Source organism: Kryptolebias marmoratus, linkage group LG17, assembly GCF_001649575.2.
Source record: "Kryptolebias marmoratus isolate JLee-2015 linkage group LG17, ASM164957v2, whole genome shotgun sequence".
Taxonomy (NCBI): domain Eukaryota; kingdom Metazoa; phylum Chordata; class Actinopteri; order Cyprinodontiformes; family Rivulidae; genus Kryptolebias; species Kryptolebias marmoratus.
Window position 1 is genome coordinate 4,610,289 of NC_051446.1, and position 14,283 is coordinate 4,624,571.

General features: G+C 40.0%; 1 protein-coding gene across 2 annotated transcripts in view; it reads left to right on the forward strand.

Moving 5' to 3' along the window:
* The window catches only part of gpr63 (G protein-coupled receptor 63), an 18,598-nt gene extending 12,989 nt beyond the window's left edge, over positions 1–5,609 (forward strand). For both annotated transcript variants that reach the window (XM_037981078.1, XM_017432749.3), the window contains exon 2: positions 1,299–5,609. In XM_037981078.1, coding sequence (XP_037837006.1) covers positions 1,500–2,630 — 1,131 coding nt within the window. In that variant the 5' untranslated portion in view covers positions 1,299–1,499 and the 3' untranslated portion in view covers positions 2,631–5,609. The remainder of the gene's footprint in view (positions 1–1,298) is intronic.
* Positions 5,610–14,283: the final 8,674 nt, after the last annotated feature.

A 14,283-nucleotide genomic window follows, 5' to 3' on the forward strand; every position in this document is an offset into this window, starting at 1 on the left:
CCCCAAACGCCATAATATTTTCACAAAAGATAATACAACTAAAATCTCTAAACAAAGCAATCGGGAAAAATAAACAAAATAATTAGAATGTGCCCGAAGCACATAACACTAGATAAATGCTAAATGTTGCAAAACGTAACCTAAAATCTAAAAGCAGCAAAAAGCCAGCTAAAAACTCAGTAACATAAGAGGCCAAAAATAAAACCTGTACATTTTAGCAGATTTTAAAGAGAACAATGTTTTTCAATGAATTAAAGAGATCTCAATGTAATTCTCAGGGGACAATTTTTGTAAATAAAATAAGTATTTTTAAAAAGTACAAAAGCTATGAAAACCAGAAGTCATAGCATGAGCTGAATGTTTTGATATATGAATGGTTGAAACAGCACGAGTATGAAGAAGTAGTTAGATGCCAAAAACAAAGTAGAAAACCATTTTAAACACAAATAATGGCCTAGCATTCCTTAACAGAATGTATACCACCTGCTGCCTTTCATAACAGAGTTTAAATTAAAGAGAAGACAAAGTTCTAGTGTTTTGGAAATAACAACATTGGGAAGTGTTGCACAGTCTATTCATGCTCAGTCTATGTTGTGAATGACTCTCAGCTACTACCACATCAAATTTTAGCTCAATATCTGTAATATTTTTGTTTTCTCTATTTGATGTGCTGGACATCTTTAATTGGGTTGGCTCCAAAAGTTAATAAGCTGTTGATGAACACCCAGTGATTGTTTTCTGGAAGTTTTATTCAAATACTTTCAGTGGTATTTTGTTTGCAGTCAGACAGAGTTGACTGCACATAGTTAATGGCAGATTTTGAAACAAAAATCAGCTGGTGCTCAGAATATGTGTTGGCGATCAGCCACCGCTACTACCACACCAAGTCTTAGTCCAGTGCCTGAATTCTAACTATTTATGTCTGTTAGCTGTGGCGGCCATCTTGTGTGGGATCGAATCCCAAAGTTAATCAGCTGTACATATACATCCAAATAGAATTCCGTTTAAATTAGTCTAATGATTCATGAGATGTTTTGTGAACAGACAGACATTATCATTCACTTCTGCCTTTAAGTAGTGGACGAAGATAAGAAAGCACTTAAAGAACGATACAAACTGAGGTTGTTTTCCTGCTGCAGTGCAGACCTACTGATGTCTTCAGGACATGGCTTTTATAACTTGGCAGTTCTTATAGTTTGTACCTGTGGTAAGAAGAACATTCCTAGGAGGTAAAAGAATGAAATTTCATCTGATTTATGCTGACCTTTTTAATTTATGTCTGTTTCTTTGTTTCCTAGAATATTCCACCTGTGAGAAGTGCACCATGATGCTCTGAGAGGACAGTCTCTGCATCTACAGCATCATGTTTTCAGTCATCTCTCCTCTGATGATGCATGTTCACCCTGGAGAAGAATGGTTCCTTCCCTTTCTGAAGCAAGGGACATTACCATCAGTGGCTGCTGCCTTACGGGGCTTCTGAACTATTGAAGAACCTGCTGATGGAGAACATCTCCGTGGCAAACGTTTTCCTGGGCTCCAGGTCCCCACCTCAGCCGGTCACACCAACGGCCCAAGCCCCGGAGGTCCTGCAGGGCGTCAGCCTACCCCTGCAGGTTTTCTTCAGCTTGGCCATGGCTGCCATCTTACTGGTGGCTCTGGCGGGAAACGTGGTGGTGTGCCTGATGGTGTACCAGAGATCTGCCATGCGCTCGGCTATCAACATTCTTCTAGCCAGCCTGGCGTTTGCAGACATGATGCTGGCCATCCTGAACATGCCCTTTGCTCTAGTTACCGTCATGAGCACCAACTGGATATTTGGAGATGTTTTCTGTCGAGTTTCAGCCATGCTCTTTTGGTTCTTCGTGATGGAAGGAGTGGCTGTACTGCTTATAATAAGCATAGATCGTTTTCTTATTATTGTCCAGAAACAAGACAAGCTCAGCCCACAAAGAGCAAAACTGCTCATCGTGGTCACATGGGGACTTTCTTTCATTTTGGCCTTTCCTCTGGCTGTTGGCTCCCCTCCTCTGCAGCTGCCTCCCAGGGCCCCTCAGTGTGTTTTTGGTTACAGCATCAACCCTGGATACCACGCCTATGTGCTCATTCTCATGTTGGTTTTCTTCTTCATACCTTTCATGGTAATGCTGTACACATTCATGGGGATCCTGAACACCATCCGCCATAACGCCATCCGTATCCACAGCCACCCAGACAGCATGTGTCTGAGCCAGGCCAGCAAACTGGGCCTGCTGAGCCTCCAGAGGCCCTTCCAAATGAACATAGACATGAGCTTCAAGACCCGTGCCTTCACCACCATCCTCATCCTCTTCTCTGTGTTTACAGTATGTTGGGCGCCCTTTACTGCCTACAGCCTGGTGGCTACTTTCAGCGCCAGCTTCTACCACAAAGACAGCTTTTTTCAGATCAGCACATGGGTCCTGTGGTTGTGCTACCTCAAGTCAGCCCTCAACCCTCTCATTTACTACTGGAGAATCAAGAAGTTTCGTGATGCCTGCCTCGATCTGATGCCCAAATACTTCAAGTTTCTTCCTCAGCTGCCAGGCAACACAAAGAGGCGCATACAGCCAAGTGCCGTGTATGTATGTGGAGAGCATCGCTCTGTGGTTTGAAGGGAATGGAAATCTACTCTTAAACACTGTTAAAACACTTTCTGACCCCATGTACCGTACATTAGTGATTTTTTTTTTTTTATTTCTCTAAAGGTAGTTTTCCACTAGACTGCAGCTGCTGGACACTAGTTACCGAAGAGCATTCATGAGTGAGTCTCTGAAATGTCTCAACCTTTATGAGGTTCTCAGTTTTCTCACGAGTGACAAAAAATCTGTGGGACAAATTTGTCAACGATTTGTCATGGTGTCTCGAATCCTTGATTTTGTTGAGGACATCGTCAGCTTGTTTCAGGACATAAAGCTGTATTTTAACACCTCCAGGGAGCTCCCTGATAGAAGTCATGTCCAAGTCTATAAAACACACGGATAATAAATATTTACTTTTTAAAAAATTGTCCAAATTTGCCAGTCATTATTTCTAAAATGTACTTCAGTAGATTAAATCCTAAATGAGGATGGGGGCTGTTAAGGTGAGTGCAGAGCAGTCCTAGGTGGGTACGACGTGGGGAGAGTTTTGTGAGCTGTGCACACAAAAATAAGATGTTATTTTTTACGAAATACAGCCACACAGTTCACTGGTCAGAAACACTCTGAATTAAGTGACACTACAGTGGAAAATTTGCCCATTTACTCACCAATTTTTCTGCAGTTTTGAGATGCCAATGTCTCCAGCAGTTGCTGCCCAGTGAGATGCCACCCAAAGCGGGCGCTCAGGCTGAAAGCAGTTCTGTATTAGTAAAGATGGAGGGCTGAGTAGGTGTGGCTCATTGTTCTAGTTTGGAGATCCAATCAAGAAGCTCCAATTTGTATAAAAAAAAGTTTTTTAATGGGTGTTGAGATGAGAAAACACGTCATGTTACCTGAAATTTGCTAGAACAAAAATTAGTGGTGGGGATTGTTTACATTTGACTTTTACTACTTTTAGTACCACACACGAGTTTCAGTAGCAAAACTGTACTTTTTAATACATTACTGGAGGATTTTATTCTTTTTTTTTAAAGAATTTTATTTTTTATTTTTTAACTCCTAACTCCTATGACATATTATTCACTTGGTATGTACTGTATTAATACATGATTGCTATCTAAATCTGATCAGGGACTCAAACCAAGGTGTCACAGCAGTTTGGGTAACTTTCTTCTGATTTATTTATTAATAGATTTACACTGTAAAGCTCATCTGCTTTTAGTTAGCTCTTTCAGTAGAGACCAGTTGTTTTTTTTTATTGTTAGGCTAACCTCCTCCTCCACTCTTGTTTCAAGAGGAGTGGAGGAGTTATTACATTAATCATCAAAAGAATAACTTAAATGATTGGAAGATACTTTGAAAGCTTAAAAACATTTGTTCCTTGGCAACTCAATTGTTTTTTTTTTCCTAAAGCCATACACTAAGACCTTAGATTGGACCTTTTGATGCGTTTAGTGCAGTTTGGGTTTGTCCATCAGAAAGATGTGATTAACTTGCTTAGACCCCCTTCACACTTGATGACAAACACACAAGGCACACCATGACCTACACAACCTATTACAACATGGCTGGATCACTAAGATGTTGCACAATGTTAAAGCTGCCACTTGCAACTATTTTTATTTCGATTAATCTATGGACTATTTTTTCTTCAAACAGGCAGGAACTTACCTGCCAACATTTGCTGGTGGCAATGAGGAACACCTCAACATGTTAACAAGCCCCAACAGCCTTAGGGGGACTAGAAATGATAAGAATAAAAAATCTACTCAAAACTATGCATTTTCCAGCCATTTGAAGTGCATTTGACTAAATTCTAAGGATTAATACAACATACAACTCAGTATATTATATTTTTATTGAAAGGTAGAACACATTAACTTACAACTAGCCTTTAAGCTGAACTTTATCTGAGATCATACTTGAAAATTGCATTACCTTTACTTTTTTTTTTTACACACTGAGCACCATAAACATACCTGAGCTTAAACAACTAAAATGTTATTTTACATTTTATTATTTCATCCTATATATTCATTTTTAGTAAAGATTAGTGCAAAATCAGGGTGCAAATTAAATTATCTTAATAATAATAATAAAGATGGCAATAAATAAGTAAAAAATAATGTTATTATAAAGCTACAATCCACTGCAATCCATTTCACCAGAAACTATGTTCTTCTTCAGGCTAACATTGGGCTTTTTTTTTTAACTGTCCCTTCCAACAAACAAAGCAGAGCATTTTTCTCGTCCTCCATTGCTATTTACCCAGGTGAGCCAAGCCAACACTTGTCAAATGCGGGACATTTGGATGTTCCAACCCTCTTATGCGGTTGACAGGACAGGGGTGTCAAACTCTGGGACTGTCCTGCCCAAATTGGGACATGCAGAAGTAAAACTGACACAGTCAGATAGCTACCTAAAGTCTGCAGGTTAAACACAGTAGGTATTATGTTGAGTTGTTGATCAGTTCCACAACTAGATATAGTAGATTTCTAGTTATCAAGATGCGTTTCCCTGTTACATGGGACAAAAAAAAAAAGACAAACTGAGATCCAGATAGTTTCTTTTAGCATTGTTTTGAAAGTACCATTACTGAAAACTACAGAAGTTAAGAGCAGCCGTCAGAGAAAATCAGTCATAGGGTGGAAAGTCGAGGTTGGCGGATCTTAATGAAACTTTTCGCACATGCATATTTAGGTATAAAATGGCACATCCCAAAGTATTTTCAAAAATATTACTTTGGTTGCCATGGAAATGAGCTAGGCTAAAAAATTGCCTAAATCAGCATTTTTGGTGTCTCAGACGGTCGCATTTTTAACACTTTTCATGTGCAAATTAGAGACAGATTTGCTAGACCTATATATTAATGATACATATCACTGAAATCTGGAAGCTTTATATTTTCAAAAGAGGTGTAACATATATATGTACTCATTAAGTGTAAAGGCACTATTCACGTTTTAGAAGACTACCTTTATTCAAATTTTACAAGTTTTGAAAATTCCAAAAAATGGCAATTTTCCAGAATGTTAGGCTCAACCCATCATTTTGTCATCATATATCATTTATAGAGTGACCCATGAAAAAATAAAAAAATGTTATTGCAATTCTATGGCAATACCTATATGTGGCATAGGCCTACACTCAATTTTTATTATCAGGGTTCAAAGATTTTACAAAAACTGTACAAATGGTTTAATTTACACACTCCACAGTTAGTGCTGCCAAGGTGAGACACTAACAAGTACCTACCACCTAAATTCCAAATAAACCTATACAAATCAATATCTAGTGATAACTGCATGATAACTCACAAACTATTGAAATATGGACACTTGCACGTACAAGATGACTGCAGGTCACAATGACAAAGTCAAGAGCAAGTCAACATGCTGCGGTTCATGGTTTACAAAACAGGAATATATGTATAAACAATTGTACGGGTGGATTGCAGATGACTGTGAACATTGCGTTTGCAATCGTTCAGTGGCAAAACAGTTTTAGATTCTGTTGAACTGCTACCACACTCGATAGCTTGCTGAATTTGAGGTGCATTTGCCCCCAAAACACACGGCTGGATACCATGGCAACCACTTAATATTGTGCCAAAATGTTTTGGGAAAGATTTACACTAGAAAAGTACTATTCACACACCCAGTTTCATGTCACTTTCCATGTTTTTTGCAATATGACTGATTTTCTCTGTCAGCTGCTCTTAAAAGGCAAACAGATTGGGAATCAGATCTTGACAGGGGATCAAAACTCGACACAACACCAGTCCAGCACAGTTAAACATATGGGCTTGGGTTCTGATCTAAAAGTTTTCTCAAGCATTTTTTGAATGGAACATGTAGCAGACAGACAACCTGTTCAACTTTATAGAGTGCATTAAGCAACTTAAAGAACTTTCTGCCGGCTAACTATATAACCATATGTGCATCGCTCTTCTGCTGCTGCTTGTAAGCAGAAAATACCTTGCAGAATGACAAAATAAGGTAGTCATAAAAATGATGTGTTAACTAAAAATAACAATGTTGACAAATGATCCTAACCAACATCACTGATTATGCTGCAGCAGTCCTACAGTGTAGCACACAAAGTACGTGTTGTCATTTAGGCTGTATTCACACCTGATAGTCCGGTAGACTCCGTTTGTTTGGGGACCAAAATTACAACATTTGTTCCATTTTCAGCTGCTGCAGTTCTCATTCACACTGCGCTGAGTCAAATAAGCCAAACCCTTTGAGCGACCTGTTTTCCCCCCTCGCCTGTGGTGGCGCTGCACCAAGAATTACTGAAGGAAACGACATGAAAACCTCTGAAGAAGACACTGAGCTCAAATTTCTTCTTCTGGGAAAGGACACAAAAATGGAGTGGCATCAAATTTTAGCACTTTTAGGGTTTCTGTTTGTCTGTGGTACATGTGTCAAACAAACATTTTTCAACAATGGGCTCAGCATGAGCGGCAGGAGCCATGTCTCCCGCTAGTGGTAGAAATGCTATAGTCTGCTTCCTGCTTTTGGAGCGGTCTGCGGTTCGCTTGCGTTCACATATGCATTCAAATCGCACCGGAGTTCACGTCAATCAAACCAAGGCCTAGGTTTTTAGGCGGAACAGAGTTAACTTTTTTGGTCTGCATCAGAGTTCAATTGTGCGTTCACACCGCCCCAACCAAACTATCTAGGCAAACAAACTAGAGTTTGATTAAAGCGGACTAAACAGCGCTGCTGTGAATGCACCCTTATACCCCTTTTTTACTGGCTCTACTTGGGCAGCCCCGCTCTACTCCACTCTACTTGGCTCAGCTCTGTAAAAAATGCATCGCGTTTCCACCAGCCAGTTTGGTCAGTAGCAGAGGAACACCACCTTGTGTTGGGAGGGGATGGAGGGCGGGCTCCAAAGCCACACCTCCAGACTTTGGAAGAGCTATGGACAACGTTGGCCCCGTGTATTTGCTGTTTTTTAAACTTATGGGGATTCTCCTGAGACTTCAGGAAGAGAGACACAGTGGAAGAAATGCTCTGGATGCCGCGATTGTTGCACGGAGTAGGACAGCTGTTATCCGCTGGAGATTCAGGCTTTACAGCGCCTTCAGCTGGGGGACAGACAGCATAAACGTTACAGGGTAAGCTAACGCTGTTGTTTATAGTCCTATTACTTTGCTACTGTTCCAAAAATGTCTATTGTTGTTTTCTTCGCTCTTCTTACGCTTTAATCTTACCACACCTGTGACCAATGAGTGAACGGGAGCTAAGCTTGCGCCACCCATGAAGCGGGGCCGGCCCGGCTGGCCCTACTCCGAAGCAGGGACTGAAAAAGCAGGGACCGGCCTAGAAAAAAGGCCCGTGGAAACGCACACAAAGCAAGCCGAGTAGAGTGGAGCCGGGACCTTTAGAGCCGGTGGAAAAGGGCCGTAAGTCTCAGCTACCACCAGACCAAACTTTAGCTCAATATCTGTAAAACTGACTGAATTGTACCCATCTTTTTTTTCTATTCTATGATCATTTAGCTGTGGCAACCATCTTGAATTGGGATTACTCTAAAAGTTAATCAGTTGTAGATGTACAGTACATAGATTAATGATTACTTTCTGGGTATTTCTTGGAAATCCATTTAGTTTTTATTTTGCACCCAGAGGGAGTCAAAAACATCATCAGCCTTGCCTTTGGGATGAGTTTAAATTTACAAACCTCTAAAGTTTAATGAACTGTTTAGTTGTGATTGGATCCAAAATCAACAAATTCATAAAATAAAAACTAATTCTTTTAAGTCACTGATGTTTTTTTTTTCTTGTCCCAATTATCAACCTAAACAAACTATAAAGCTGTGTGTAAAGAATGCAGCTTTGTTATTTGAGTCAGAGGCATTTGAATGTAATAATTTTACTGTTTATAACAAAGGAGTAGGAAGGAATGCTTCAGTATTTGGTTCTCATATTCTACAAACAATAGAACAATGAAAATGTCAGAGTTAATATTGAACAGTTACCCTGCTGACAGAGTGAGATCCACAGATCCTCGTCATTATTTTCTCCTTGCTAATACCAAACCCCAGTATTAGGAAGAATTTCCTATCCAATTCAAAGTATTAGTCCAATTATTCTATTCAATTCAGACTATTTATTTAGTACCAATTCATGACAGAAGTAATCTCAGAGCACTTTACAATAAAAGTCCAAATCATAAATGCAGTTCAGTCCAAAAGAATACCAGATTCAATTCCAATGAAAACACAAGTACATCATGAAACACTGAATACTAGAAGTTATTTATCAAAGCCAGCAGATTGTGTTGAATTCTCACATCCTGAGCAGCACATGGGTGACAGTAGAAAGAAACCTCGAACAGAACAAGGACAGACAGCCGTCTGAGGTTTGAGAGGAAAGTCCCACAGACAAATACAGAAGGACTGACCCAGGTGTTTCTATAGAAAGAAAAACAACGGAAATCACAGGTTACTGACATCAATAACTGCATGGAGAGTAGAGCAAGTAAAGACAGCATCAGAGGGAGGAAATGTGGTCAATTTGTCCTCCAGCAATCTAAGCCTATGGCAGCAGAACTAAAGGATAACTCACCAGGCCAACCCTAAGTATAGGATTTATCAAATGGAAAGTCATCAGCATAGTCTTAGTAGACAGGGTGTCAGCTTCATGGACAGACACTGGAAGTTGGTTCCACAAGAGAGGAGCCTGAGAACCTCCTGTTCTGCTTTTAGAAACTCTAGGAACCACAAGTAAACCTGCAGTCTGCATGTGAAGTGCTCTGTTGATATAATGAAATATAGAACATTAAAGTCTTTAATATAAGATGATGAGTGCTTCTTGTGTGTTAGAAGTACATTTTTTTTTATTTTATTCTGAATCTGACATGAAGAGAAGCTAAAACTAGAAAAAATCCGATGTCTCATCAGAACTGTGGCAGCAGCATTTCGGATCAATAAGTGACTGTCGTTGACACATTTAACTCAGGTGGAGGGAGGGAGCAGGTCATTTTCAGAACATGTGCCCCATTCTGAAGGCATGTTTTGCTCAAATCTAAATCATTAGTTTAGATAAGATACAGAAGAACTTAAAAGATAATAGTAGTTTGTTTTCTGGACTATGTTCCATTTGCTTTACTACACACTGCAATTCCTGTTCTAAATTGTGAAAGATGCGTTGCCTCAAAATTTGAAGGATCTGTAATAATCTTCAATAATTCAAAATTCCAGACCATAAAACGTTCAATCTGAAATCTGCACAAAATACTGATTATTCTACAAATAAAGTGTTATTAATATGTTAATATAAAACAATAGTGTAAAATTTTCAGTAAGATCTCTGATACAGTTTGGTCTTATACCTCATATTTATTTTATTACTGCTCGTGCACCAAAGCTGGTCATTAAGTGTCCAGTTGCCTTTGAGTCAGTGAAGATTCTCCCTGAAGCCATGGGTTCTAAAGACGTCCTAAATGACAGCCAGTAGTCAAAGCTGATTTGTTCTGGTCCAAAATCTACAAACAACAGTTTTGTTGTCGTTGACTAGTTGGCACTCATTGCTTCCTGCATTAGCTGCTGTTTTAGCACGAGTTACAAATTTCAGACACATACAGATACATTTCTTTTTTTTTTCTAAACACAAGAAGCCATATGAGATATTTCCCTAAATTAAGGCTAAATTTGGCAAAATGTTGCTGTGAAGAGGAACTGTTAAGGTTAAAAACAAAACCCTACTCTTTTTGGTACTTTGAATTTTCAACCTGATTTCGAAGGATAGAAGATGTTCCCAGAATATCTGGAATGGTTGGGATTAACCAGATGTGATGGGACCACTGCAGCTATGACTCACTGAACATCTCCGCCCGCTGCACAAGCCTCTTCTCACAGGGGTTAGAAAAATGTTTAAAAGTTAGCTTGTATGGAAGAAAACAAAAGGCTATCTGAAATGCACTAACTGGCATACTGTGTGAGAATATTACTGGGGTTAAATTTGATGTTTTTCTTTCATCGAGGGGCTGGTTTCACTCGGCCTCACCTTTTGTTTGTGCACTGGACTCTATAAGTCATGGGGACAGAACAATGTGTTTCATAGTGCCAGGCGTGTAAATTACCAGCTTCAGTGGTGAGTTAGAAGCCACAACTCATTCTGACTGTGTATTTGTATTTACATGTTTTAATTGTGCCTATTAATTAGTCTGAATGCTGCTATATCTGGTGAAGACGTGCAATCTCTGTGTACTGTACTGTTGAATGTAATAAAGAAGTAGACCTTTCTTACATTGTTAAACTGTCTTCAGTGGGTTCTTGCCAGTATGCATGCTTCTGTATCAGTCTGACTCGATTGGATTTTTGTTAAGTGAGAAGCCAGAGTTCTGAGGTGTTTAACCTCATGTTTATCTGCCTTAGATTTGACTTTTTTATTTTAATTAATATTATTTTATTTTAGAAAAGTGTGCTTGTAAATGACAAAAATTCAGTGGCCTTCAGAGTGCCTGGGAAATGTGAAGCACAAAGCAAACTAAGAGCAGAACATTACAAAAAGAGATCTGCTGCAAATATATGGATGGAGGTGTTGTTGCCAAGGTGACCTGTAACCATGGAGAGGCACCAAAGTAGCTATCCAACATTTGTGTTTAAAATGAATTTTATTTTAATTGTCTTTACACAAATATCTGCCTGTTTATAATCTGTCTACACTTGAATTGCAATAAATTAATAGCATTTATTTAGTCCTGCTAAAACATCAGCATGTTCTGTAAGAGAAGATGAACAGATGTGGGCAGATTTATCCATCCATTTCTATTATTTTGTGGCTTATAATTATTTATTCTTTCTGTTTTCAGGGTAGAATAATAATACAACAAATAACTTCAAAAAAATCTTAACAAGAATTGGGTGCACAAGTTTAACTTTATTGTGGAATTTCTCCAATCTGTATAAATGTGTATATACTGAACAAAAATATTAGTGTAACATTTATTTTTGCTCTCATTTTTTATGAGCTGAACTCAAAGATGTGGCATATCAAGATGCTGATTAGACAACATCAACTGAACAAGTGTGCCTTAGGCTGGCCACAATAAAAGGCCACTCTAAAGTGTGCAGTTTACTTTCACTGTATCAGCGAGGTCTGGGTGGGTCAGAAAACCAGTCAGTATCTGGTGAGACCACCATTTGCCTCACGCAGTGCAACACAGCTCCTTCGCATAGAGTTGATCAGGTTGTTGATTGTGGCCTGTGGAAAGTTGGTCCACTCCTCTTCAATGTCTGTGCAAAGTTGCTGAATATTGCCACAACGCCATGCACACAGTCTGCCATTTGCCTTGTACTGTGAAAACCAGGATTCATGTGACATGTGAGCTTTTTCCCACTCAAGTCAGTTACCACAACAAACTGCAGTCAGGTGGAGATCCTGATGAGGACGACAAGCATGCAAATGAGCTTCCCTGAGGCGGTTTCTGACAGTCTGTGCAGAAATTCTTTGCTTAAGCAAACTGATTGTTGCAGCAGCTGTCTGGGTGGCTGGTCTTAGATGTTCTTGGAGGTGAAGGCGCTTGATGTGGAGGTCCTGGACTGGTGTGGTTAGATATACCACCAAATTCTCTGAAACACCTTTGGAAACGGCTTATGGTAGAGAAATTAACATTCAGTTCACGGTCAACAGCTCTGGTGGACATTCCTACAGTCAGCATGCCAATTGCACGCTCCCTCAAAACTTGCAACGGTGGCATTGTGCTGTGTGATAAAACTGCACATTTTAGAGTGGCCTTTTATTGTAGCCAGCCTAAGGCACACCTGTACAATAATTATGCTGTTTAGTCAGCATCTTGATATGCTGCACCTTTGAGGTGGATGGATTATCTTGGCAAACAAGAAGTGGTCACTAATACAGATTTACACAAATTTTGAACAATATTTGGCCTATTGTGTACACAAGAAAAATCTTAGATCTTTGCATTCATCTCATAGAAAATGGGAGCAAAAACGTGTTTATATTTTTGTTCAGTATATATATATATATATGTATATATATATATATATATATATATATATATAAAAGTAATAAACAAAACTAACTTCCATCTTGCCCTACTTCTTCCAAATGGGCAGTTCCACTTTCCCTTCAAGCTCAGGTCCTCTACCAGAGGCCTGGGAGCTTGTTGAGGGTTCTGTTCAGTATCTCAGCTGGTCCTAGGACTGAGATCCTCAGATCTCTGAGGTTGTTCCTGGGATCTTCCTGTTAGGGGGTCACAGCACCGAGTGCTCCAATGACCACTGAGGCCTTCACTTTTCACAACTTCTCTAGTTCCTCTTTCAGCCCTTGGCATTTCTCGAGCTTTTTATGCTCCTTCTCCCTGATGTTACAATCGCTTGGGACTGCTACATCTATCACCACTGCTTTCTTCTGTATCTCATCTATCACCACAATGTCTGGTTGGTTCGCCATCACCTGTTTGTCAGTCTGGATCTGGAAGTCCCACAGTATCTTATCCCTGCTGTTCTCCACCATCTTAGGTGGAGTCTCCCACTTTGACTGTGGGAATTTCAGTCCATACTTGGTACAGATCTTCCTGTTCACTATTCCAGCCACTTGGTTATGGTGTTCCATGTATGCTTTGCCTGCCAGCATCTTACATCCCCATATGATAGACCCTGACTTCCATTGCTCTTGTGCTGCCATGGTTAGTCAGACCTTCCAGGATTTTGCGATGTTGCGATCGCAACTATTAACGCAAAATCAAGCAAACCCAGCGAAATCGCAACTTTGTGCAACTTTGCCCAAAACGCCTAAGTGAACCACCGCGCGTGAGAGAAGGGGCTGGCAGAGAACGGCTGGCCGACATTAGCGTTCCTGTTTCAGGTCAGCCATGAGCTAGACGCCGCTAACTCCACGGAGCTCCAATATCCAATATCCAACTTAAAACTAACTTCACTGTGGTCGCAAACCAGTTTCCTACCCAGCTGCACGAGAGTGGGGGGAAGCTGTTTTGCACGTCCTGCAGTGTAATCATCAAACAAACGCATCGACAAACACTTTGTGTCTGCAAAATGTGAGGAGAGCTGCAGACGAGGGACAATCCAGAAATGGTCATGAATGTCAGTTTAAAAGCTATCGAAGTTTTCAAATAAAGCACCTTTTGATAATGTCAATGTTTGTTGGTAATTATCTTACAGAACTAGTAAGTATTTTTGGTTTATGTATTAAAAGTTATGGTTTTTTATTGATTTTAGTAAAAAAAAAAAATTGCAACTTTTCATCGCAACTTCTAGGAAAATGCCCCGCGAAATCCTGGAGGGACTGGTCAGTGCCTCTGTCTGTCCTTTAGCTCAGCCCCTTCTAGCCTCTGGTGGGATTTGTTGATATCAGCCACTTCCTCAATCTGCTGGTGGTACATGCTGTGCAGGAGCTTGTCCTTCCGTGAGTGTTCCTCTTTCTCCTCTTCCACATTGGGTTTCTGCTGCCTGAGACATTCACTTAGCAGATCATTATTGGAGGCTTTTGGCCAGGCAGATACCAGCTGGGTATCTGATGACTGTCACTGCATTTGTGTTGATGGCTTGGAATTTGTTACATTCAGCTGGCTCTTCAGGACCTCCCTTACCCTTTGTAGGTACTTAGTTGGGACTGACTTTCTGACAGCCTCATCATGGCTGATATGTGCCTGTGGGATTCCAAGGTATTTGTAGATTTCCTTGAGGA